The sequence below is a fragment of the Pezoporus occidentalis genome, unplaced genomic scaffold (genome assembly GCF_034315485.1).
Source record: "Pezoporus occidentalis ecotype Australia unplaced genomic scaffold, CSIRO_AGI_Poc_V1 ctg167, whole genome shotgun sequence".
NCBI lineage: Eukaryota > Metazoa > Chordata > Aves > Psittaciformes > Psittacidae > Pezoporus > Pezoporus occidentalis.
Genome location: NW_026913499.1, coordinates 22,421 through 47,207, shown reverse-complemented (window position 1 = coordinate 47,207; position 24,787 = coordinate 22,421). Strand labels below are relative to the sequence as shown.

Below are 24,787 nucleotides of genomic sequence, written 5' to 3'. Positions count from 1 at the left end.
AAATTTTCAGGAATATTTGTTGTCAGTAAAGGACTCTGAAATTTAAGTTCAGACTGAAATGATCCGTTTTGAAGTGCCATGCAAACTTTACCTAAATCAACTAACTGTGGCCTAAAAATACAGATTCAGTAACATTTTCACTGTGCTTTTTCTTATATACATTCATACAAGTTTTTGGAAAACTTTTAGTTTATGCTGTGTGACAACAGAATTGATAGTGAAAAGTAAAATAACATTGGTCTCAAAATGCTAAATACGAGTAAAATGATTAGGCTGCTTTGGAGTTGCACTGATAGGCAATTATAAAATAAGCTCTGAAGCTATAGTTCTTCTAGTTTCTTTTCATTTGTCTGAAACAGTCGATTTGAAGAAACATTCTTGAACCAAGAATGAAAATTTCTTGGGCATTACTGCAATGGTATTTCAAAGCCAGTGGGGAAAAAAAATAGTAGAGGAAGCAAAATAGTTTCTTGAGACTGTTTTAAGTGTTAACTTGAGTTCAGTAGTCTTTTGAAAATATGTAGGAAGGAGCTTAAAGTATGAAAGGTAAAATAATTTACCAGTTGAGGTGGAAATTGACCACTAAGTAGTTGGGAATATAAGTACAGTTAGCTATATCTATAGCGAGAATTTCAAAGACTATAGCCACAGAGCTGTCAGGCAGAAGAACATAATAAAAATCAAATGTAACTATCTTCTTAGCCATTGTTATAGTATTGAGAAGTTGCCTTCATTCAGTTGGTTCTCCTGATGCACATGTCACAGTTCCATTCCTTTTGATTGAAGAAAAAATTTCAGTGAGCAGTGGCTTTATCCAAGCCCTGTGGAAATGCTACTGGTTCTCCAAATCTCACATCATCACATCAGTTCAAGTCCTCTTGGAATCCCATGAATGATGAGTGGCCGTACATGGACTCAGTAGAAATGCAAATGAGACTCTGAAACTCTTTTTTTCCCTCTGAAAAGATGGTGAAATTACACAGGTTTCAGGGAATTTCCCTGTTTTCCCCAACTATAATAACTGTTTTACACAAGATAGTGAAAATGTGGGTTTAGGTTCTTTAATTTAAAGCAGTTGGTAGCGGACTCTGCCATCTATGCTGTCAAGTCCCAGTTATAGACTACTGATTCAGAGTGGCAGGTACCACCAAGTAGTGAGAGTAGGCTCTCTTTAAAATGCCGTATTTAAAGCCTCTGTATCCAGCTGCAGTAATGCATAATGTGTTGGACTGTTGGTGATATAAAATCTTTTTTTTTTTCTTCTTCCTAATAGGTGGATGTATTTCTTAATGTAGTACATTTAAAAGAAGAAATTGAGTTTTTAAGGAACACACACAAGAAGAAAACACAATTGAGTGCTCTCAAGACTTCTCCAAATTCTTGTAGAGTACAAGAAGATAATAGTAGTAATTTTTCACCTCAGAAGTACAGTGAAAATGTAAAGCTGCTGATGGCATGGGTTAATGCTGTTTGTGGATTTTACAATATCAAGGTAAATAGTTTTATGCATTTTTTGGCAAATGCATCCTTTGCTGTCTTAAGAATGAGTTATTCTTTATAGAGCAGAATTTTTCCAACTATCAAATATATAGTAGCATCCAATGATAATTAGTCTTAAATACTCTTCTCGACATTTTAATCTGGTTTGAAATAACCATCATTATGCGTTTTAGCTGCAGCTTTCTTTTTAATCAAGTTTGAGCAAAAGGATCTCCCCTTCCAGTTAGTATTATGCATAAAAGTGCCTTTTAAAAATTCAACTTTTTTTTTCTGGAATATGCTGAGTTGTTTTTGTTTTGGGGTGAGGGTTTGGTGTTTGCTATTTTTTTTGGGGGGGGGGGGGGGGTTGGAGGCAGGGGTGGTTCTTTGTTTTGGGTTTTGTTGTTGTTTAATGAGCATTCATCCGAAAATATTTGTGCTTAAAACTTTCACCATTTATAGGAACTGTGAAAATTAAACTGTGAGAATTAATGTTTGGCATAAGGGGATTTCCTCTCCCTAAAGAGTAACAAAAATTCAAGGAACTTGTACCTTACTGTATTTTATTTAACAGGTGGAAAATTTCACAGTGTGTTTCTCAGATGGTAGAGTATTATGTCATTTGATTCATCATTATCATCCATGTTATGTGCCTTTGGAAGCTGTGTGCCAACGTACAACCCAAACAGTAGAATGTTCAAGAACTCGTACAGTGGGACTAAATTCTCCTCCGTCATCCTCTTCAGACTCTGATACCTCTCTAAGTGTTATAGAAGGAATGTTTGACCAAAGTGAGTTTTTTGATGTATAGAAGTTCATTTTAAGCCTGTTTCTTTTATACACAGTTTGGTTTCACAAATGTTTTCTCTTTGCACAGCTGTAACTGCCTCAGTCCTGTACAAGGAACTCTTGGACAATGAAAGGAAAAACTTCCAGCTGATCAATGCTGCAGTATCTGACCTAGGTGGAATACCATCAATGATTCATCATTCAGACATGTCAAATACAATTCCTGATGAGAAGGTAAAATGCCTTTAGAGTTGATGTAGATATGTTCTGCTTTCTTGTGAATGTGTCCTCCTCTTCTGTATAGCCCCTAACTTTCTGTATTCTGTGTTTATACAGGTTGTTATTACCTACCTGTCATTTCTGTGCTCGCGGCTTCTAGAACTTCGTCAAGAAATTCGAGCTGCACGATTAATTCAGTCTGCTTGGAGGAATTACAGGCTGAAAAAGGAACTGAAACTTTCTCAGGTACTGTTTGCCTGTGCAATATTGCACATCTTCTGCTTTGAGAAATGCTAAATAAAGAATATGAATTTACTGTTTGGAGGATGCAAGTTTATTAGAATACTATTGGCATTTAAATTCATGAGTACCATTTTTATTATCAAAGAATATGGCCTTTCTAGCGTAATCTACTGAAACGCGCTTTTTTTAAAGACTATTCTGATGTAATTACATTTGTCTAAAGGCTACTGTTCTTTCTTTTGTGTGCTGATTACAACATGTCACCCCTTAAGTCCTTTCCCAATATTTCAAATAGAAAATAGTTACACTGCTTCCTTAAAAAGAGAGTAGCTTATTTTTAATTCCTGTTGAAGTCTACAAGATGAAAAGAGCAATGAAACTTCTGGATAGATCTACTATTTTGTTCAGGAGCTAAACTTTACCAGTGTTTTGAGTCACACAAGTGACAAGGTATATTGTTTCTTGCTTTTCCAGTAGTTATACCAGATCTTGTGATGGTTTTAAAACTATGACACCATTAAGGTTGATAAATGCCCCCACTATGTCTGAGATGTATGTTATTTGAGGTTGGAATAGTGTACAAGTGAAATATTCTAAGAATCTGTAGTGTCAAAGGAGCAGATGTTTCATTTATGTAGGTATTTTCAGCTCCAGGGTTTTCATGTTTATAAAAGCTGCACAACCTTGGTGATGATGACAATATATTCCCTTTATAACTGTTTTAAAATAACTACTAGTAAAGATGCTGGGAGGGGAAGGGGGAACCAAAACCCCTAAGCATTGCAGGCTGTTTTAATTTTATCTTACAATGCGCACATATTACTTTGCCCTGTGGTAGGATAAGCTAGTAGGAAGGCTCTGACAAGATGAGCTAATGATGTGTTATGTTAATTGCTTTTCCCTTTTACTTTGTACTTACATCAGTTTGTTATTACAGTGTGGCTAACTCTGGGTTACAATAAAAACACTGGTATATACAAACAAAACTCTGGGCTAGATGGATATGACCTGAGATGGCTATCTTTATACTCTTATTTAAGTATAGCTGGAAGGCATTCTGGTGTGCTTCATTTGTAAAGGTATCTTAAATACTTATGAATAAGAATTAAAATTGAGGCTTGAAAATGGGTTCCTTAGCAGTGTTTAAAAGCTGAGTATAAAAGAGGAAGAACTATAAAGGTGGGAGTCTATAAATTTAAGTGATACCACCCTTTTACAAGGAACTCTGGGTTGAAATAAATGTTCTGTCTCAGGAAGTTCTTTTACTAAAGAAATGCTGTGGTGTCTACAAGCCTAATTTTTGTGAGACTGCTTTAGATAGTTATTTTGATACATAAAAATTTGGGTACAAATTCCAACCCTAATTGTTCAGTGGATCATTCACTCTTTGTAGGAAAGAGACAGAGCTGCTCGGATAGTTCAGAAAGCTGCAATGAACTTCTTTTCTCGTCGACGCTTCCTGAGGAGAGTGAATGCAGCAGTTTTCATTCAGAAGCACTGGAGAGGATACTTAGCCAGGATGATTCTTTTAAATCTAAAAAAGGCAAAACTGGAGGAAGTCAGAAGTAGATCTGCCACACTCATTCAGGTAATATAAGATTACACAGCAAGAATATCCTGTGAAACCTGTAAGGAACTGGCTTCCTCAGGGCCCTTTGTTCTGCTTGCAGCAACTGATGTCTTCATGAAATGTAGCATTGTTCACCCAACCCCTGCCTTTGAGATGTTTTGGTAGCTTTCTCTCGTCAAAGAAAAATGGCAATGTGCTATTAAATCAACAATTCTTCCTTCTCATTGAATACTTTTGGTATGCTGTAAACATTAAAGCCACTGGATCTTAAGCCAGTCAATGTAAGGAGTGATTAGATTGTGTTGGTTTGCTTCTTTGTACTGATGAACATTACCTAAAGAAGTTTTAAAAAAATTACTCTCGTGGTGTTATGCCACTTGCAGTGGGCAAGTTCAGAATGGCAGACAATAGTTACATTAGTTACCAATTGTTACTTGGGCTGTTAATTCTGTTTCTTAAGGTATTTCCCCACTATTTACCAAAGATAGATGTTACATTCCTAAGACTTTTTGTAGTGGAAATTAAAGAATTGCAGATTTATCAAAAAGTAAAAAAGGGAATCTTTTGTTGCCAGAGAAGATTTATCTTTTTTGCAGAATTTAAAATGCTTAAAAAAGCAATAATTCAAGTTTTTGGGTTTTGTTTGGTTTTATGTTGCTATCTGGGTTTATCTTCTTAGGGATTAAGTAACAATAAAGAAGTCTTTAAAAGTCTGAGGTTGGTAGTCCTCAAATTTAGGTTTAACTTGAGATTCCATGAAGAAAATACTACATTTTCTGTTTTTTTTCTCACAGGCTAATTGGAGAAGATACTCTGCTAGGAAGAGATATTTACTGCTAAGGCACTATGTTATTTTTGTTCAAGCAAGGATAAGGATGGTCAAGTCTGTTGCCACATATAAGCAAATTCTTTGGGCTACTGTTACAATTCAGAGACATGTGCGTGCATCTAAGTTGGCCAAAAAAGATCGGCAGAGATATGAAATACTAAAGTCTTCAGCACTTACTATCCAGTCGGCATTCAGAAGATGGAGAAAATACAAAATTCAACAGAAAATTGAAGCTACTTTAGTTCTTCAGGCTTATTTCCGAAAATGGCAATGTTCAAAACTGGCTAAAAGAAAGAGGGCCGCCCTTGTCATACAGTCTTGGTATAGGATGCACAGAGATTTGAAGCAGTATCAGCGTATTAAGCAATGTGCTATCAATATTCAGGCTTGGTACAGGTGTCAGCTGGCTAGACATATTTACCAGGAACACCGGGCAAAAATAGTTACAATTCAGCATTATTATAGAGCTTATAAACTAGGAAAAATTGAAAGAGAGCACTATTTGCAAAAGCGTGCAGCAGTGATAGTTCTCCAGGCTGCTTTTAGAGGTATGAAGGCACGTAAACTATACAGACAAACAAAAGCAGTTTGTGTTATTCAATCACTGTGGAGAGCGAGAAAAGAGAAACTAAGATTTTTACAAGTAAAAAAATCAGTTACTACATTGCAGTCCCATATGAGAAAATACCAACAAGTAAAAAGATACAAAGCGATTAAAAATGCTGCTTCTGTAATTCAAACTTGGTATAGGGCACAGGTCAGCTCTAAAAAGGCAGCTGCTGATTTCCAGAGGGTACGCCTGGCTGCTCTTGTCCTGCAGTCAGCCTACAGAGGAATGAAAGCTAGGAAAGAGGCTCGCATATTAAGAGCTGTGATAAAAATTCAGTCAAGTTACCGTGCTTACATTGTCCAGAAGAGATTCAAAAACCTGAAAGATGCAACAGTGAAAATTCAAGCTTTTGTAAAGATGAGACAAGCACATAAGCGATATTGTGCATTAAGGGAGGCAGCGCTTTGTGTCCAGCGAAAGTATCGATCTCAAAAATATGCTTTTCAACTTAAAGAAGATTACAGGAAATTGAAGGGAGCTTGCGTAAGAATTCAAGCTGCAGTTCGAGGCTATCTTGTCAGGAAACAAATACAAAGGTGGAGGGAGACTGCCGTATTTCTCCAGTCATGCTACAGGATGAGAAGCGACAGGAGACATTATTTGAGCATCTACAGTGCTGCTGTTGTCATTCAAAAACATTATCGTGCATACAAAAAACAGCTGTGTCAGAGGCAGGACTTCTTGCAAGTTAAAAAAGCAGCTGTGTGTTTACAGGCAGCCTACAGGGGTTATAGAGCGCGCAAAATGCTTAAACTTGAATATAGAGCTGCTGTCAAAATTCAGGCTGCTTTTAGAGCTCATGTTGCAAGAATGAAATATAAGGCAATGGTTCAGGCCTCCACTGTGATTCAGAGGTGGTACAGAACTTACAAGATTGGTAACAGGCAAAGACTGAACTTCTTACTGACAAGAGCATCAGTGCTTTCTTTACAAGCAGCTTTTCGTGGCTGGAAGGTACGAAAGCAGATTCGAAGACAACATGTTGCTGCCACTAAGATACAGTCTGCCTTCAGAAGGTTCATGGCTCTGAAAAAATTCAGGCTTATGAGCCATGCTGTGCTAACTATCCAAAAGCATTACAGAGCCAGTGTTATAGGCCAGAAACAACGGCAAGAATACATTCAACTGCGTAACTCTGTAGTGCTCCTGCAGGCAATATGGAGGGGAAAATCTGTGAGAAAAACAATTCAAAAGAAACATGATCTTGCAACAATTATTCAGTCCTATTACAGAATGCATGTAAATCAACTAAAATATAAGAAACTAAGACAAGCCACTTTAGTGATTCAGAAATACTTCAGAGCTTACTGTATGAAAAAAGCCCAGCGTGCAACTTATCTAAAAACAAAGGCAGCTGTGTTAATCTTGCAGTCTGCATACCGTGGGATGACTGTGAGGAAACGATTGAACAAACTCAACAAAGCTGCTACAACTATACAAGCTGCCTTCAAATCTTACCTGGTCAAAAAGGACTATGAAAGACTTAGATCTGCAGCTATAGCAGTTCAAAGGCATTATCGTGCAATTATTGATGCTAAATGTCAAAAGCAGAATTATCTGTCTTTAAAAAAAGCCACAATCAAAATGCAGGCAATTTATAGAGGCACAAGGGTTAGAAGACAAATTCAATATATGCATCAAGCAGCTGTTTGTATTCAAGCCATGTTTAAGATGCATCGCATGAGCATAAAATATCAGGCTATGAGAATGGCAGCAACTGTAATTCAAAGACAATATAGAGCATTTTGTCTAGGCAAAGTACAACGGAAAAAGTACTTGAAACTAAGGAAGTCTATCGTTATCCTTCAGGCTGCCTGTAGGGGTATGAAGGTCCGACAACACTTAAAAGCTATGCATCAGTCAGCAGCAATAATACAGTCTTATTATCGAATGCACAAACAGCAGCAGGATTTCAGAAAGTTGTTGCTGGCAACTAGGAGGATTCAGCAGTGGTACCATGCCTGTAAAGAGCGCAATACACAAGTTCACAACTATATGATTATGAAAAGGGCTACGCTTTGTATCCAGGCTGCTTTCCGTGGTATGAAAACAAGGAGACTCATAAGAAGCATGAATGAATCGGCTGTGATTATTCAAAGAAGTGTTAGAACTTTTCTCAAGAGAAAGCATTATCTTTCCGTTAAGAAAGCTGTTATTGTAATTCAAAGAAGATACAGAGCAACAAAACTGGCAAAAATTCAACATAAAAAATATCTTTCTTGCCTTAAAGCTGCTGTAGTCCTACAGTCTGCATACAGAGGTTTTGTGGTAAGAAAAAAAATGCAGCAGATGCATCAAGCTGCTACAGTTATCCAAGCAACATTAAGAATGCGTAAAATTTACATTTCTTACCAAGCTGTCAGGCTTGCTTCAGTAATCATACAGCAGCGTTATCGTGCTTATAAGGAAGGGAAGCGTGTGAGAGAAAGGTATTTAAAACTGTACAAATCTGTTTTAACTCTTCAGGCTGCCTACAGAGGTATGAAAACAAGATCCTTCTTAAAGAAAAGACATGAGGCAGCACTCACAATACAGAGAAACTACCGAATGTATAGGCAGTATTGGCATTACAGAAAAGTTCAGTGGGCAACCCAGCTAATACAGGAGAAGTACAGAGCCAATAAACTAAAGAAAATTGCAGTACAACGTTACTCTTCATTAAAGAAAGCAGCAACTTGTATTCAGAAGGCTTTTCGAGACATGCAAGCAAGAAAACGCCATCAAGAAATGCACCGTGCTGCTGTTGTTATTCAGAAAAATTTTAAAGCTTTTAGAGAACGTCGGAGATATCTCTCTGTTAAAGCAGCTATTCTTGTCTTTCAGAGAAGATACAGAGCTTTGATTCTGTCAAGACAGCATACTTTGGAGTATCTTTCTCTTCGCAGAGCAACTCTTCATATACAAGCTGTGTACAGAGGTATTAGGGTGCGGAAGAGGATTGAGCAGATGTATTTGGCTGCTAGTACAATACAGTCAGCCTACAGAATGCACAGGAATAGAAGGTCCTATCAAATTATGAGAATTGCTGCTATTGTTATACAGAGCTACTATCGATCCTACATTAAAGGAAAGAATCAACGAAAGAAATACCTGACAATGAAGAATTCTGCTCTTGTTATTCAGGCGTCATACAGAGGCATGAAGGAAAGACAGAAACTGAAAATCATGCATGATTCAGCCACTGTAATACAGTCTAGTTTTCGTATGTACATACAACATAGATATTACAAACAGTTGTGCTGGGCTGTCAGAGTTATACAACAAAGATTCAGAGCCAAAATGGCAAAAGAAGTTGACCTGAAAAACTATGCAAAAATAAAGGCTGTCATTTGCCTGCAATCCTCTTTTCATGCTAAAAAATCTAGGCAGCTGTATGAAACTAATGTTACTGCACAGTGGTTACAATCATTCTTAAAACTGCATGTAGAGAGGAAGCATTTGCTTGAAAAGAAAGCAGCCGCAATAATGATCCAGTCTATGTTCCGATGCCAAAGAGCAAGGACTCGCTATAAATTGATTTGGAGTTCAGCAGTTGCTATTCAAAGGTGGTACAGAGGATGTCACAGGGCTCGTTTGCAGAAAGCAGCGTATTCTGCTCAAAGACAAGCAATAGTAATCATTCAGTCTGCCTTCCGTGGTATGAAAGCAAGAAAAATAGCACGACAAGTACGAGCCGCAAGAAAAATTCAGTCTTTCCTTCAGATGGCTGTGCAGCGTAGAAAATTCATTCAACTTAGAACAGCAGCTATTATGTTACGAGCCCATTACTTAATGCATAAATATAAATCCCAGTATGAAAGCTATAAAAAAGCAGCAGTTGTCCTACAGCGATGCTACCGATCTTACTTGATTGTGAAATTTGAAAGAACAGCTTACTTACAAACCCGGAGGAACATTATAATTGTACAGGCTAGAGTCAGAGGATTCATTGAAAAAAAGAGGTTTCACAAAATGAAAGACAGCACAATAAAAATTCAGGTACTTTTCAAAGTTATAGTAGTGGGGTTGGGCGTGGGTTTTCCTTTTTTTGTATGTGCTCAGTGTGGGATTTTGTTGTTGTTGGGTTATTTTTAAAATTGCTGCTCCTGCAGTGAGTGTTTTGATTTGTTTGTTTGGGGTGGTGGGGGTGTGTCTGTTTCTTGTATTTCTCCTGTATTTGTTTCTTCATGATGTTATTTGTACAGACATTAGAGTGCAGCATTTGCGGTATTGCTCTGAATGAGTTTCGCAAGCTTTAGAAAACATCTTCTAGATGTGGAAAATGAGATATTTGTAATGGTGTAGAGATGGGAATAGTAAAAAAAAATTTAAAGCTAACATGACTTTTTTCCTTTTAATACTCAAGTTCCATTGAAAAATGTAAAAGTTGAACACTTTGAAAATTATATTTTTTCCCTTTACATATTTACTAGGCATCATACAGAGGATATAAAGCCAGGCAGTGGACTAACAAAATGAGAGCAGCACGAGTTATTCAAGCCTGGTTTCGAGGCTGCAGAGCACGAAGGGAATATGTGTCTCTGATAAAAGCTGCATGTGTTATTCAGAGTCACTTCAAAACAAAACGGCAGCGGACCTGGTAATACTAAATTTCATATGGATTTCTCTACTTTTCAAAGCTTTTATTATATAGTTATTTAGTATTGCTTTGCACTCTGCAAGTGGTCTATAGGTTCTCAGGCTCTGATCTGCTGCATGCATGTAACATGCATGAATGGTCTGGGTATAATGTATAACAGAATAATTAAACTAGTTTGTGTTTATTGTCCTGTGACATGATTTTATAATAAATGCAGTACTAGATCAGCCTGAGTTTGTTTCATTCAAAACTGTGTCCTCTGCCAGTAGCAGTAGATGATGCCTTTTGGGGAGAGTATGTATGTTAACCTGACCACTTTCTAAGGTCCCCCCTCGATATCCATTCTTCTTAGATTATGGATGACATGTATCTATATATAAAATAACTTATATTACAGATTATTCCCTTTGTTATCCTTTTATGGACCTGTTGTATGTCAGTCTGTCTAATGCATTTTAAACTGCTGTCTCCCTTCCCAACGTCCTTTGGCAGCAAGTTCTGGAAGTACTTATTGTGGGAAAACAGAAAGTATCTTCTACTTTAAATAACACTTTCTGCCAACATTGCTGGCTCTCCTCTTGTTCCAATGTTCCAAGCTTTAGTTGATAGCAGTTCTGCTTTCACAGTATCTGTATTAATAATTTTGTTAACAGTTGCTGTTTTCTTACTTTAGAAATGCAAGTGTTCTCAACTTTTGGGGGGGTGGGGAAAACAAAAACAGTCAAAATAAACCTAAAATGCATTTTCATGTTAGGTTTTTGAAAATGAGGTTCTGTGTACTGATCATTCAAAGAAGATGGAGAGCAACCCTTACTTCACGAATGATTCAACATCAGTTTTTGGCAACTAAGGATGCTGCAGTTAAGATTCAGTTGGCATATAGACGGTACAGGGCTAGACAACTTTTCAGAAAGGTATGTTTTCACTTGGACTTTGCTATGTCATGGTTGTTTTAAAAGTTTTCAATGAATTTCAATGATTTTTCTCATCAATATGCAGAAGTATAGAAAAGAAAAAAGGTGGGGCCAGAACAAAAATTGCTCAAATCAAAACTGTTCAGTCATCAAAATATTGAATTTCCCTTTTGCTTTGAGCAATGAGGTTGATCTTTTGTTTTCACACAATCAAGCAGTTGAATTACCCCTGTCTATACTGCTAGCAAGAGAAAATTTTGATTTTCTGCTGGCTTTATTGCTTAAAGGGTTAAGTTAAATTGCCCACATTTTGACCACATTTAGGCAAGGGAAAAGACCTTCTAAATTGTGAAAGCGCACTTTCATATAAACTAGTGCTGCATGTGTTTACTTGTATTTCCTCTTATATTTTCTTATGACAGAAGAAAAATCTAGATCTAAAGTATAAATGTATATCAATCATGACAGAAATGAACAAAAGTTTAATTATCAATGTGTCCTTCAAAAACCTTTTCAGAAGCTTCAAGCTGCTTGTTTGATCCAAAAAGCATACAGAGGTTTCAAGGCAAGAAGGAAATTTGTTCAACAAAACACTGCTGCTGCAATTATCCAGAAACATCTGAGGGCTTGGCAGAAAGGCAGGCTTCAGTTTATGAAATACAATGAAACTAGAAGAGCTGTCATTAAGCTGCAAGCATTTATACGGGGTTATTTAGTCAGAAAAAAGTTGGTATACTTTAAATGAAAGCCACGCTTTTGATTTGAAAGTCACTTGTTGACTGCTTTGAGGGTTTCGTGCGTCAGAAAAGATGAAAATACAGTTTGACCCTTTTCACACGATCCTTTAGTACTAAAATAGGCTTTCATTGCTGTGCGTTTTTTAGCTTCTGTAATCTTTGTGGCTTACCTGTAGTGGATACTTCTGTACACACATGTTTAGAATGAAACTCTTTTCTGCTATATATTAATGTTGTTGCTTACAATTACTTCTCTGTGTTATTGTTTACATTAGAGACCTAGTACTGAAGAAAGGTAGCTTACTTTAGTTCTGAAGTAATGGTTTCAGAGGCAGTTCTTCAGCATCTGATAGTACCTCTCTGTGTACTATCACCTTTGCACAGGCGATCAGCTATCTGTGAATATGAAACCCAGTGATGTTCCTTGGTTTGTTTTTCTTCTACAGATTTCAGACCAGAAACAAAAGAAGAGACTACTGTATTTTACAGCAGCTGCATACCATCATATCTGTGCCATTAAAATTCAAAGAGCGTATAGGATTCATCTCATCTTAAAACTTGCACAAAACCAGATCTCATCTGTTCTTGTAATACAGGTTAGTCTAATTGGGGGAATGATTTTGTGAGACATAGTCTAATTTCTGTTAGCTAAGTTGCAGCACTATGACACTAGTTCCTTCACATGTAAAAAATAAAGCCAAATTATAGAGACTGATTTATTAAATAATGCTGCTTATGCTTAGCTAAGCATAATAGAGTGGATCTCAGCAGGCTTTGGAGGCTTAAGTATTTTAAAGCTGAGGATGGATGGGAAAGTTATTGTTTCCTTCAGACACTCAAGCTTGCTAAAGAGTGCTGGTTTAGCTTATTTCTTTACATCCTACTGGATGTAGGAAAGATCAGATGTGACAACATGTAAGGCTCATGAAATGAAGAGCACCTCCTTACGTGAACAATCCTCAGGAATCTATTTGGTTGGATGTTTCTAACCTGCTAGTGATACGAAAGCCTGTCTAAGTTGCAGCATTTTTAATATAGCCATGTTTTGTTTCTCTAAAAGCAAAAATTCAGGTCTGTATTACAGCACTGCCTAATCGTAAAAATTATCTTCAGGTCTCTAAACTCACTTAGTCTCAGTAATGGAAGGACAGCAACAGATAAATGATGAAGCTGAATCAGGAACCCCTACTCCTCCATATATCCGAATCTGTTCTCTCTCCCCATAAGTTATATTTTCCCCTTAAGGCAAGAGCAAGTGGGTGGGAGAAGCTTTTTTTGCTCAGATTTGGCATGCAGTACCCTGTCTCCCGTCTGTATGTAGTGGGGAAGAAACAGAGCTGGGAAAGAAGAAAAGTGGAGTTGTAGTTCTCCTTAAAAGGCAGCTAAGAGAAAGAAAAATCCTAGGACAGAGTAATGCCAGACACAAGTATAAACTGGGAGGTGAGTGGCTGGAAAGCAGCCCTGTAGGAAGGGATCTGGGGGTGCTGGTCAACACCAGGCTCAATATGAGTCAGTAGTGCGCCCTGGCAGTCAAGAGGGCAAACATCATCCTGGTGTGCATTAAACACCATATAACCAGCTGGTCAAAAGAGATGATCATCCCGCTGTATTCAGCATTCGTGTGGGCTCACCTTGAGTGCCATGTGCAGTTCTGGGCCTTCTATTTTAAGAATGTTCTGGTTCTTGAATATGTCCAGAGGAAGGCAATAATTCTAGGGTTGATGAGAAAGGGCTAGAAGAAATGTCCTGTGAATTGCAGCTAAGGACTTCTGTCCTTATCTATCTTTATCCTTACCAAGCTTTATCTAGCTTGAAGAAAAGGAGGCTGAGGGGTGACCTCAATTTGCTCTCTACAGCTTCCTAAGGAGGTGAAGTGAAAAGGGAGGTGCTAATCTCTGCTCCCTGGTATCCAGTGATAAGACACATGAGAATGGTTCAAAGCTACACCAGGAGAGGTTTAAATTGGACTTTAGGAAGTATCTCTTCACTGAGGGTGGTCAAACACTGGAGCAGGCTTCCTAGAGAAGTGGTCGATGCCCCAAGACTGTCAGTGTTTGAGGCACTTGGACGATCCTCTTAATAACATGCTTTAACTTTTGGTAAGCCCTGAAGCAGTCAGGCTAGATTATTATTGTAGATCTGTCACAACTGACAATATTCTATTCTATGTGGAATGCTTCCCTAACTGTTATTAGTTAAGATTTCATTTTGCAGTCTTGCATCTCAGCTACTGCATGGCCAGCCAAGAGTTGTGGTGATTATATGAGTGCTAGCAATGTTTACAGTGCCTCTATATGTCAAGATTCATGTTCAAATAGTTCTTCAGGTTTTATCAATGCTTATGATAGGTAAAGTCTAAATAAATAAATAGAAAGATACTTTTAATTTTAAACAGAGATGGTTCCGAGCAAAAATGCAGCAAAAGAGATTTCTAAGAGATTATCAAAGAATCATTCAATTGCAACGAGTGATTCGAGGCTGGCTAAATCGCAGAAATGATGCAGCAACTATAATCCAGCAAAATGTACGAAGATTCCTGGCCTGCAGACGGAGGAGAAAATTTGCAGTTGGAATAATTAAGTTTCAGGTAAATATCACTTGTGAGAAGGCAGCAAAGTTTTGTTGGTTTTTTTTTTTTTTCATTTCATTTTTCTCTCATAGGTTTTTGGGGAGAGGAAGGATGTTTACTTTGGTCAGTTTATCAGTTCAACTGCAAGCCAAGTCAGCTTCAGTTTAGACATCAAAGCTAAATGGAAACAAATAATGAAGTGATATTAAGCAGATACTGGTTGAGGTGACTTCTGTGGGAATGCATGTGGGATGTATACACGTTTGTTTAGGTCTTTATTGTCTTGAATATCCAGTATTTAGAGGATTAAAAATGGAATTATATTTACTTAAAATTAATAACCAAGGTAACAAAATACTTTGACAGACTTATGTAAAATTGAGTTGGAATAGTAATGGAAGTTACGTTCTATTGTCTGTTGTTCACAACTTTTTTCTCTTTGTGAAATTCCTGTTCTGTAGGCATTGTGGAGAGGATATGCTTGGAGAAAGGGTAATGACACAGCCAAAACTAAAGCTATACGACGTAGTTTAGAAAAGGCTAATGAAAATAGCAAAGAAGAAAACAAATTGTGCAACAGAACTGCAACTGCTATTGAATACCTTCTAAAATACAAACATATCTCTTACATTCTTGAAGCATTAAAGCATCTCGGTCAGTATTTCATTTTACTGTAACTGATAGATTTCTAGGATGATACAAACATTATGATATTTATGCTTTCTCTGTGATTGTAAAATGGGAACATGTTAGGTAGTATTTTTTTTGTTGTTGTTTTTTCAGGATAAAATTTGATTATTGATTTAAGCAAGATATTAAAATGGTTATGTAGATAAAGGAAATCTGATACAATTGCTCTAACTTCTTGGAAGTCCTAAAAATAATATGCCTTACATAAATAAATTATTATCAATATGTATTCTCCATGGATTGTTTTTTCTGCTTAATTTTTAGTCTGGAATATTAGAACTATTGCTTGTTTAGAATTATTGCTTGTTTAAATCAATAATTGTGGGGGTTTTACTTCTTTGCAGTTGTACTTATCTTTAAGAGGATACCCTGCTTTGCAATGAAACTCCTAGAGCTTCAGGGGCGTGGGTGTTTTGGTTTGTATTTTTTATTTTATTATTTTTTTCCTTTTAATTATCACAGAGGTGGCTACCAGGCTGTCCCCACGCTGTTGTGAAAATATGGCCCAGAGCAGAACAATCTTCACCATTTTTGTTCTGATCCGAAGTTGCAACCGGAGTGTTCCATGCATGGATGTGATAAGATATTCAGTTCAGGTTCTACTCAATGTTTCAAAGGTAACGTCAGTATTTTATTTTGCAGCTTTATAAGCTGTGTTTTGGCTACTTTATCGTAGTATTTGGCTACTTTATTGTAGTATTTACTTACCCAGAAAAATTCTGAACAAATTTGAAGAAACAGAAAATGTTTTGAATTAATAAACCAGTTTCTGAATTTTAATTGTCATTTTGAAATCAATTGTCTAATTTGTAATAGAATCATAGAACAGCTAGGGTTGGAAAGGACCTTTAGATCGTCTACTTCCAATACCCCTGCCACGGGCAGGGACACCTCCCATTAAGCCATGTCACCCAAGGCTCTGTCCAGCCTGGCCTTGAGCACTGCCAGGGATGGAGCATTCACAACCACCCTGGGCAACCCATTCCAGTGCCTCACCACCCTCACAGTAAAGAACTTCTTCCTCATATCCAATCTAAACTTCTCCTGTTTAAGTTTTAAGCCATTACCCCTCGTCCTGTCACTACAGTCCCTAATGAAGAGTCCCTCCCCGGCATCCTTATAGCAATTTAATTTGCTTTTTGACAAAAGAAAATTATTTCATGGGCTTAAAGTAATAATTTTACTTTTAACTGGTTACAGTCCAAGGTCTCACAAGTATTGCATGAAACTGTAGAAATAAGATACTGTAGTGGTTAGGGTAAGCTATGAAGCTTTTTTAAGGCAGCAGTATATATCTCCAAAAGATAGGCTATTTTTCTGAACTTATGCCACGGAATAGTCTATTTTTACACTTTGATTTCCTACAGAACTCATTATTTTCATAAATACTTAAAGCTGTTTCAGTACTGTAGTACTACTGTAGTTACTGATTAGGGGTTGATTGTTCTGGAGGTTTTTTACTTGGAAATTTAAAATTTTTTGCTAAACGTAGTTTTTGATTTTATCCATCCTACAGGCATTTTGCATTCAAATTATTTTATTTTCATTTCAGGAAAAAAAATAAAATTTGGGCAAAACTTAATTTTAAATTTCTCTAAACTTATTCTGGTTTATTCTTTTATTTTAAACATAAAATCAGATTCTACAGGTTTCTGAACAAATAGGGTAGCACAAACGGTAGCTTTTTGTAACCTGTTGTGATGGTGTAGCATACAGAATTAATTTTTATTAATTGGATGCTAGATCAGCTACAAATTTCACCACAAGGAGTATATAGATTTTGCTATTTCCTCTAAACTGAAAGATATTTTAAAGACCTGTCTAATCTCTCTTGTCTCCTTCTTGTATAACAGCATGAAAAAACTACTCATGCAGTTTATGAAGTAGAAAATTCTGTAGATACATTACTAGACCTACTGCAAACGTACAGAGGGAAAGCTGGCGACAAAATTTCAGAGAAAGGAGGAAGCATTTTCACAAAGACCTGTTGTTTGCTGGCCATCCTTTCAAAGGACTCGAAAAGAGCTTTGGTAAGACATAAAAGCTTTGGGTTTAATAACTTGATTTTTGACATGCTTTTCTTGCATGTTTTGGTGGTTTATATATTCTTGTTTTCTCTCCCTCTCTCCCAAACCTATTATGACTGTAATATTAATTATGACTAAACTCTGATTAAAAAAAATAATTCCAAGATGGTAAAAACACTCACTATTTTGTGCCATGTATGCCTTTGTTACTCAGAGCTAGTCAATAAGACATTGAGGTTCTGATCCTGCAATCCTTGCACGAGGATGATATTGTGATCCCAATTTCAGCAGGGTTTTGATAACTTTCTTTCAATTGCTTAGTATTCGATAGAGTTTACTTGCCACTTAACTTTTTTTCAGTTTCTAAAAGCTTACTGTTGCTTTTCAGATAAAGTTAAGGACTTTATTATTAGTAACAACTGGCAATATAATTGTCCGTGACTTTTTTGACATACTTTATTGTAACAGACATAGCCTGTTCCTGAAAGAAATTTCCTTCATTCATGCCTATTGCTATAACACCTAATAGCTTCACTGGGGTAGTCTAGGTTCTAAGCTATACATTCACTAGTTGTTTATCTTTCAGATACAAGTACTTAAGTTATCCAGTCACCTTTCTTCATTGAGTTACTCTTTCATTGCTATGAAGATGGATACAAACTCTAATTTGCCTCTCTGTACCAATCACTGAAAGTATATTGCTTTTGAAGTTATAGTTTTAACAGTGTGCTGTTTTCATATTTTCTCAGGAAATACGAAGCATACCAAGAACTGTTGCTTGCATTCAAAGCCTATATAAACTTACAGTTCGTAAACACAAAATGGATGAAGAGAGAATACTTGTGAAGCAGAAAACAAGTACTTTTTTCAGCAAAACTTCCTCTGTGTGTGTTCCAGTAACTCCTCTAAGAATAAAAACAGTTTCAAGGTAAATGCTTGAAAGTTAGCCTGCTGGTTTTGCTGTAGCAATATAATATTTTAATGATATGCTATTAATATTTTCACAGAATTAAACCAGACTGGGTTTTGAGGAAAGATAATATGCAAGAAATTGTGGATCCTCTGCAAGCAATTCTGATGGTAATGGATACACTTGGTATTGCTCACTACTGAAATGTAAATGATGTATATGAAAATGTATTTGTATAGCATGTCTTTAGCAACTTTACAGAAAGCAAATAAGTGTCAAGCTGCCCTTGATTTATATTTTTTTTTTAAATTGCAATTAATATGTCTAACTTTTTTGTATTGTGTACAGCTTTTGAAATCCTGTTTTGTTCTACTGCCAAAAGCAATTGTACAATAAAATCATAAGCCTGGGCAACTTCACTGGTGCAGTACTGTTCTTGTTACACAGCTGCTCATTTTACAAATAGCATGGTATTCCACACTGATTAAATATCATAGCATTCTATTAGAAAGTTGCTTGTGGGGGACAGTTATGTTGGTTTGTGCGATGTGGAGAGGTATAGGTAGGAAGGGAGGTGCAGTCTGTGGATTTCAAGCTAGCTACTGTTTCCAGGGAGCTTGGGTTTACTTTCAGTAAGGTCTTAAGGGGTCATGTGTGACTGTAGGAAGAATTTTTTTTCCTAAACACTACAAGTTTATGATGGAACAATGGGATATTATAAGGGTGAATTTAGAAATTCCAACCTGATATTTTAAGGAAGTACATACAAACATGCACCTCATCCAGCTGAATAGGGGATGTTCATCACAACATCTCCTTAAATTCTGTTCTCTTGTGCCTTGGAATTGTATTTTCTTAGACAAAGGCCAAGAAAATAGAAATTCTCCCACCACCAAATTTAAAGACTATGCCTCCCAAGGGTAGAACATGATGTTAAACCAACTGGTAGCCATTAGTCAGGTACTACTGCGTTGTAAATGAGGTACTATTTTTTTTCTGTTTTTTTTTTTTTTTTTTGGGGGGGTGGGGGGAAGACGACTTTTGGGGGGTGGTTTGTTTTTTTGGGGGGTGATATTTTTGTTGTTTTTTTGTTGTTGTTGTTGAGTTTTTGTTTGTTCTAGTTGAGTTTTTTGTTTGGAAAAAGACTCAAAAGGGTCTAGCTGTGTACAGCAAAACCCAACAGACAGATAATAGGAGCAGGTATGTTCTTAATATAAGAGCCTCCAAAATCAATAATATACAGTGTGGAGACAGTGTTCTCACAGGAGAATGCATAATGGGTACATAAACTCTGAATAATCCTGAAAGATACAGCAAGGCCATTGGAGGCCCGAAGAAGCTTAAGCAAGCAAGATAAGAAGCTGGAATTCATTGGGTTATGAGAACTGTGGACTGTTGGCAAGCTTTCAAGGTCAAGTTCTCACACATGTGTTTAACCAATTATATGTTAGTCGCTAAGGGTCTTCAAGACATGTATCCAATCATAGTATGCCAAATCACTGTAAGTGCATGTAAGAAATAGTATATAAGGGGTTAAAGATTTGTATAAAACGAACAAGAAGCATAACTCATATTGAGTCATTCTCTTGATTCCGGTCGCTCTCTCCGACATTTGGCGCCCGAACAGGGACTCGAGGATCGACTCGGACTTCTACAACTGTGTCTGGCCATTGTTGCAAAGACACAGATGGGAGAAGCGGAGGAGACGATGGGTGCAGGAGCGTCTACTAGCAAAAGCGGCGAAGCTCAGCTACAAGAGACAGCTGTTGTGGACCGTGCACCCACGCCTGCATGGGTAAGACCGCACTCTAAAATCCGCTATGGATCGAGAGGCGGCACTCACACTTTTAGAACAATTACTTGCTTAAGCGAGAGGCTAGTGTGAGTACGAAAAAGCTCAGAGATCTATGTTGTTGGGCTAAGGAAAAAGGACACTTTAAGGACCCACAGCTAATGTTTGGTGCTACTGAATGGAGAAGTTGGGACCTCTTTGTTGGACGCTACCATTGAAGGGAATAAAACTGCTAAAGAGGTGGTGAAGCTCCTCCAACACATTCTCTCTAAGAGAGGACTGCAATATGATAGTGCCACCTTACAGAGGCTGTTAAAGTGGTCCTGTGATCGTGAGGTTAGTAAAGGGACCAAAGATGCACAGAAACACTACACTTTGGAGACTGGTGTTTGAGACTTTGAAAGAGATGAAATTGGAAAGGGCGGCGGTAGCTTCTGTATTTGCCGCCCACAGCTCCAGAAGGGGCTGTCTCCCCTTACCCCCATCATAGTGTTCCCGTGGTACCTGGAAAGGTGCTGAAAAAATCAATGCCCCAAGCTGATGAAAGCAAGAGCCAGGTCCACAGATGGCCACATACCGAACAAGAGACACCTGACAAGAAAGACATAGCTGCGAACAATGCAGACCCTGAGTTTGACCCAGGATCAGGCTCCAAGTCTCCTGAATCCGAGCCAGATTTATATCCTCTGCTTCCAGAGGATCTTCCTTTGTCTCCCGGGTCGGTCTGCTCAGCTCATCAGCAACTACTCACTGGCCTTGGAGACGCTCAGCTGCAACTATTGATGAAAAAGCTTGGAGCCCTCGAGACTCAGATTGACACATCTCTATTTGTGCCTCCACCTTATCCTCCGTAAAACCCCTTCCTTAAGGAAGGCAAACAGGGGGAGGGGGTGGGAGAGGTATCGGGGGGCACAAATCCCACACGCCATTGGCACAGGTTAATCAAAGATGCGATTATTACAGGTGAATTTTCTGCAATGGGCCTCTCTGCATATCCTGTGTTTACTACACAGCAGGGGGTAAAGAGTGGGAAGCTTTTGATCTCAAAATAGTTAAGGAGGACTGACAAGCGGTGACCACATATGGGTTAAAATCTTCTTATACTCAAGCTGTATATGTTTGTTGTTTTTTTTTGTGATTGATAGGAGACTTTAATGACCCCCCTGCTATAACACATGGTCAGGCATTAGGTTCAGGTTATATGACTAAAACTCCGGGTATTCTGGTCCAGTACAAGGATTTAGAAACCGGCATTTGGAAAGGTCCTGCGGAAGTAAAACTAACTGGTCGAGGTTATATGTGTGTAATTACAGATTCTGGTCTGCGGTGGGTGCCAGCTCAGTGGGTGAAACCCCGGAAAGAGTTAGCACCGCCCAAGGAGAGCCAGGACACCCCCCTTGTCAGTGACTGAATGAATTGAAATTTGAGCTTAGGACATCTGTTTTATGGATGTTTTCAGTCCTTCTTAAAGTGAAGGGAGCAACCTTTTTTACGTTAAAGTAAACCAAAAAACAAACAACCCACTCACCATCCCCCCCCCCAACCTCCAGGGAAGCGAGACCAGCGTGGGATACAGATGTATTGTGTACTTTTCCGGTGGTGGGAAGGTCTCTTGTATGCTCTTATCAGGGGTATTGGGCATACTGTGACGGACCGTGGACTTGGGACCCCATATACAACTCATTTGATACAGTCTCTCTGTGATACTCACGCACTAGAAGTTGGTAAACATAAGTATGTCCATGTTTCTATCGACCTTTGGAGACCTTTATAGATATTGCTGGCCACTTCTTCCAACACAGGCTGGCCACCTGTGTCGAAATGAGTGTGCATTTTGGTCAGTATAATAGCCCAGGCCTCATGCAATGTGGGGGAGGCAGAGCCTCTGCGGGGACGCCCGCTAAGGTTGAGCCTGCCACTTCGCACTGCAGTGATGCTTCTCGGAGTTGGTTTCGTTAGTTTCCACAGGGTCCTTGTGCCACGTTCTGTACGTGGGACTGTAGCGGGAGTAATGATTGTCTGGATTTTGTGCTTCAAATACTGTAGTTGTGTGGCGTGTGCTTGTGGGATCCCATACGTGTGTGTGTGTGTTGAGGGCAGACGGTGTTCTGTGTATTTTTTTGTTGGGTTCATGTAAAAGTTTTTAACGGGTAGCAGTTTAACATTTCGGGCAAGAAAGGGTTAATGCAAAAGCGCAGCTGCCGGCAGGTATTTATGGTTGCTGCTGAAGCAGGCAGGCAGCTGTAGCTGCTGCCGAGCAGGCCGGCGTTTGTAGCCGTGCAAAGCAGAGTGAGCGACTTCGAAAAAAAACAAACAAAACAAAAGCTGCCCTCCGATTCGGCTCCAGGTGCTCCACTAGTGGAACGGCCAAGATGGACGCCAGAGCCGAGGAGTGAAAAAACACAAACAAACAAAAAGGGCAATGATGCAGCAAACTCCGCGACTGTTAACAATGTGCAGTTTAACCTGTCTGCTTCTCAAGAACTGATAACCTGGAGGAGGGGGTATATTTGTGTCCTCCTGCCTACAGGTCCATGGCAACTGCCTGCAAAGTTTGTCAAGCCTTGCCATGAGCTGGACAGACGAATGGAGGAGCCTGATGCCTCAGCTACAGGAGCTGACCGTGAATACCCCAAGCAGAATGAGATGGAGGAAGAGAAAAACAAATGACTGCAAAACATCACTTGGGGGCAAATGAAAAGTAACATCCTGAATACGTGTGCTTGTAAAGTAGCTATTATTAGAGGCTGTGATTTTGTGTATAAACCACCTGTATTTACAAGCCAGTTGCTAATAAGAAACTACACCTTGTATAGATTTGTCACTTGTAAAAGAGATGTTAGAGTATGGAAATTTGCAGTAGCTGCTAGAAAATGCTAAGGCAAAAGCTAGAAAGATTTTAATACAATGGCAGTGTTATAAAGTAGGTAATGGAACAAATTAAGAGGGTGGGAGAATTCCACTGGTAAGAAATTTCTTTGGCTAGTCCCTTGCTGCCATCAGCATCTTCAACACACTGCTGCACCCTGTAATAGTTACTCTGCTAATGTAAATTTGTGTGTGCCTTGCTGTAGTAGCAACTTGTTACTGGATGAAGCAGGTGAAACTGTGCATTGACAACAAGGTGCAAGGACAGAGGCTGACCAAATGCCTGCTACCACAATCAAGGGCAAGACTGGGTTGGCCTCTGTGTTTGCCACCAAGAAGAACCTTTAGCTCCGCTGTTGGCTGCAACCCAGCATGCGTGGAGCGGTGGGGACACATGCCATGCCAGACCTTGATGTGAAAGATGGCCTCCCCTGTTATCAGAGAGCCATACAGCAGAAAAAAGGGGCAGGCCCGGCAGCCTCTAGTTGGCATATGTTGGAGATATTACCTAGCCCAGATCCCCTGCTCAAGTAGGGTCATTCAAAACATATATAAAACAAAAAGGGGGAAGATGTGGAGACAGTGTTCTCACGGGAGAATGCATAATTGGTACATAAACTCTGAGTAATCCTGAAAGATACAGCAAGGCCATGAGAGGCCCGAGGAAGCTTAAGCAAGCAAGATAGGACGAAGCTGGAATTCACCAAGTTAATGAGAACTGTGGACTGTTGGCAAGCTTTTGAGGTTGAGTTCTCACACCTGTGTTTAACCAATTATATTTTAGTCACCAAGGGTCTTCAGGACATGTATCCAGTCATAATATGCCAAATCACTGTAAGTGCATGTAAGAAATAGTATATAAGGGGTTAAGGATTTGTATAAAATGAGCAAGAAGCATAACTCATATTGAGTCGTTCTCTTGATTCTGGTCGCTCTCTCCAACAATACAGAATACAACCGACTCGTTGTCGTGGTTTAAACCCATCTTGCAACTCAGTACCACACAGCTGCTTGCTCTCCCTCCCTTCCCTTGCCCGCTCTGCCCATGGGCAGGATGGAGAGGAGAATTGAAAGCATGTAAAACCTTCAGGTTAAGATAAGAACAGCTTAATGACTAAAGGTAAAATATAATAATAAGGGAAATAACACAGAGAGACATAAAACTGTAAGGGAAAAGGCAAGGCAAAAAGAAAAAAAATGAACCAAGCACAAAAATGTCGCCAAAACCTCCACCCAAAGCAACAACCAACACTGATGCATAACACAGTTGTTCGCTCACCCACTGACTGATGCCCAGCCCATCCCTGAGCAGCAATCAGCCCTTTGCAGCTAACTTTCCCAGTTTCTATACTAAGCATGACATGCTGGGGTATGGAATACCCCTTTGGCTGGTTTGGGTCGGGTGCCCTGTCTCTGCTTCTTCCCAGTTTCTTGTGCCCCTCCTCAGAGGCAGGCAGAGGACGAGACACTGAAAAGCCCTTGATCAAGGTAAGCAGTACTTAGCAACAACTGAAATATCGGTGTGTTATCGGCATGTTCTCAGACTAAAGCCAAACCATAGCGCTACACCAGCTATGAGGAAGAAAACTGTCTCGGCTGCAACCAGGACACTGGTTATAAGGGGGTAGGTTGGAGGAGTGGGGATTCTCCTCTAACTTCAGTCAAGGCAAATAACGTGATAACAGAATGCCCTTTAAACTTGGAACTCAGGAGGTTCTGCAGTGAACAGTGTTTAATTACTTTAAATTGTTCATAAGCTTGTTGCCTGGTTTCACTGTAAAATGACAACCTCTGTCCTCTTTACAGACGTAAAGTATGCTAAATAGAAGTAGAATTCTGCAAGGCTAGTGTTATGGCATTTAGAGAGCTAAAATAACTGAAAGCAGTGTTTTTAGTGACATTCAAAATACTGTGTATGCTAAGGCATTTTTGAATGCCCCCCTTTGACAATCCAGTTAATTA

General features: G+C 38.7%; 1 protein-coding gene across 1 annotated transcript in view; it reads left to right on the top strand.

Moving 5' to 3' along the window:
- Nucleotides 1–18,584, top strand: part of ASPM (assembly factor for spindle microtubules) — a 29,743-nt gene extending 11,159 nt beyond the window's left edge. Inside the window, exons 13-28 of the mRNA XM_062613420.1 lie at nucleotides 1,274–1,492; nucleotides 2,054–2,270; nucleotides 2,357–2,502; nucleotides 2,605–2,733; nucleotides 4,124–4,318; nucleotides 5,095–9,717; nucleotides 10,152–10,318; nucleotides 11,073–11,232; nucleotides 11,750–11,962; nucleotides 12,416–12,565; nucleotides 14,365–14,556; nucleotides 15,000–15,192; nucleotides 15,691–15,845; nucleotides 17,082–17,258; nucleotides 18,005–18,183; nucleotides 18,263–18,584. Of these exons, the coding sequence (XP_062469404.1) occupies nucleotides 1,274–1,492; nucleotides 2,054–2,270; nucleotides 2,357–2,502; nucleotides 2,605–2,733; nucleotides 4,124–4,318; nucleotides 5,095–9,717; nucleotides 10,152–10,318; nucleotides 11,073–11,232; nucleotides 11,750–11,962; nucleotides 12,416–12,565; nucleotides 14,365–14,556; nucleotides 15,000–15,192; nucleotides 15,691–15,845; nucleotides 17,082–17,258; nucleotides 18,005–18,183; nucleotides 18,263–18,368 (7,221 nt within the window). The 3' untranslated portion in view covers nucleotides 18,369–18,584. The remainder of the gene's footprint in view (nucleotides 1–1,273; nucleotides 1,493–2,053; nucleotides 2,271–2,356; nucleotides 2,503–2,604; nucleotides 2,734–4,123; nucleotides 4,319–5,094; nucleotides 9,718–10,151; nucleotides 10,319–11,072; nucleotides 11,233–11,749; nucleotides 11,963–12,415; nucleotides 12,566–14,364; nucleotides 14,557–14,999; nucleotides 15,193–15,690; nucleotides 15,846–17,081; nucleotides 17,259–18,004; nucleotides 18,184–18,262) is intronic.
- Nucleotides 18,585–24,787: the final 6,203 nt, after the last annotated feature.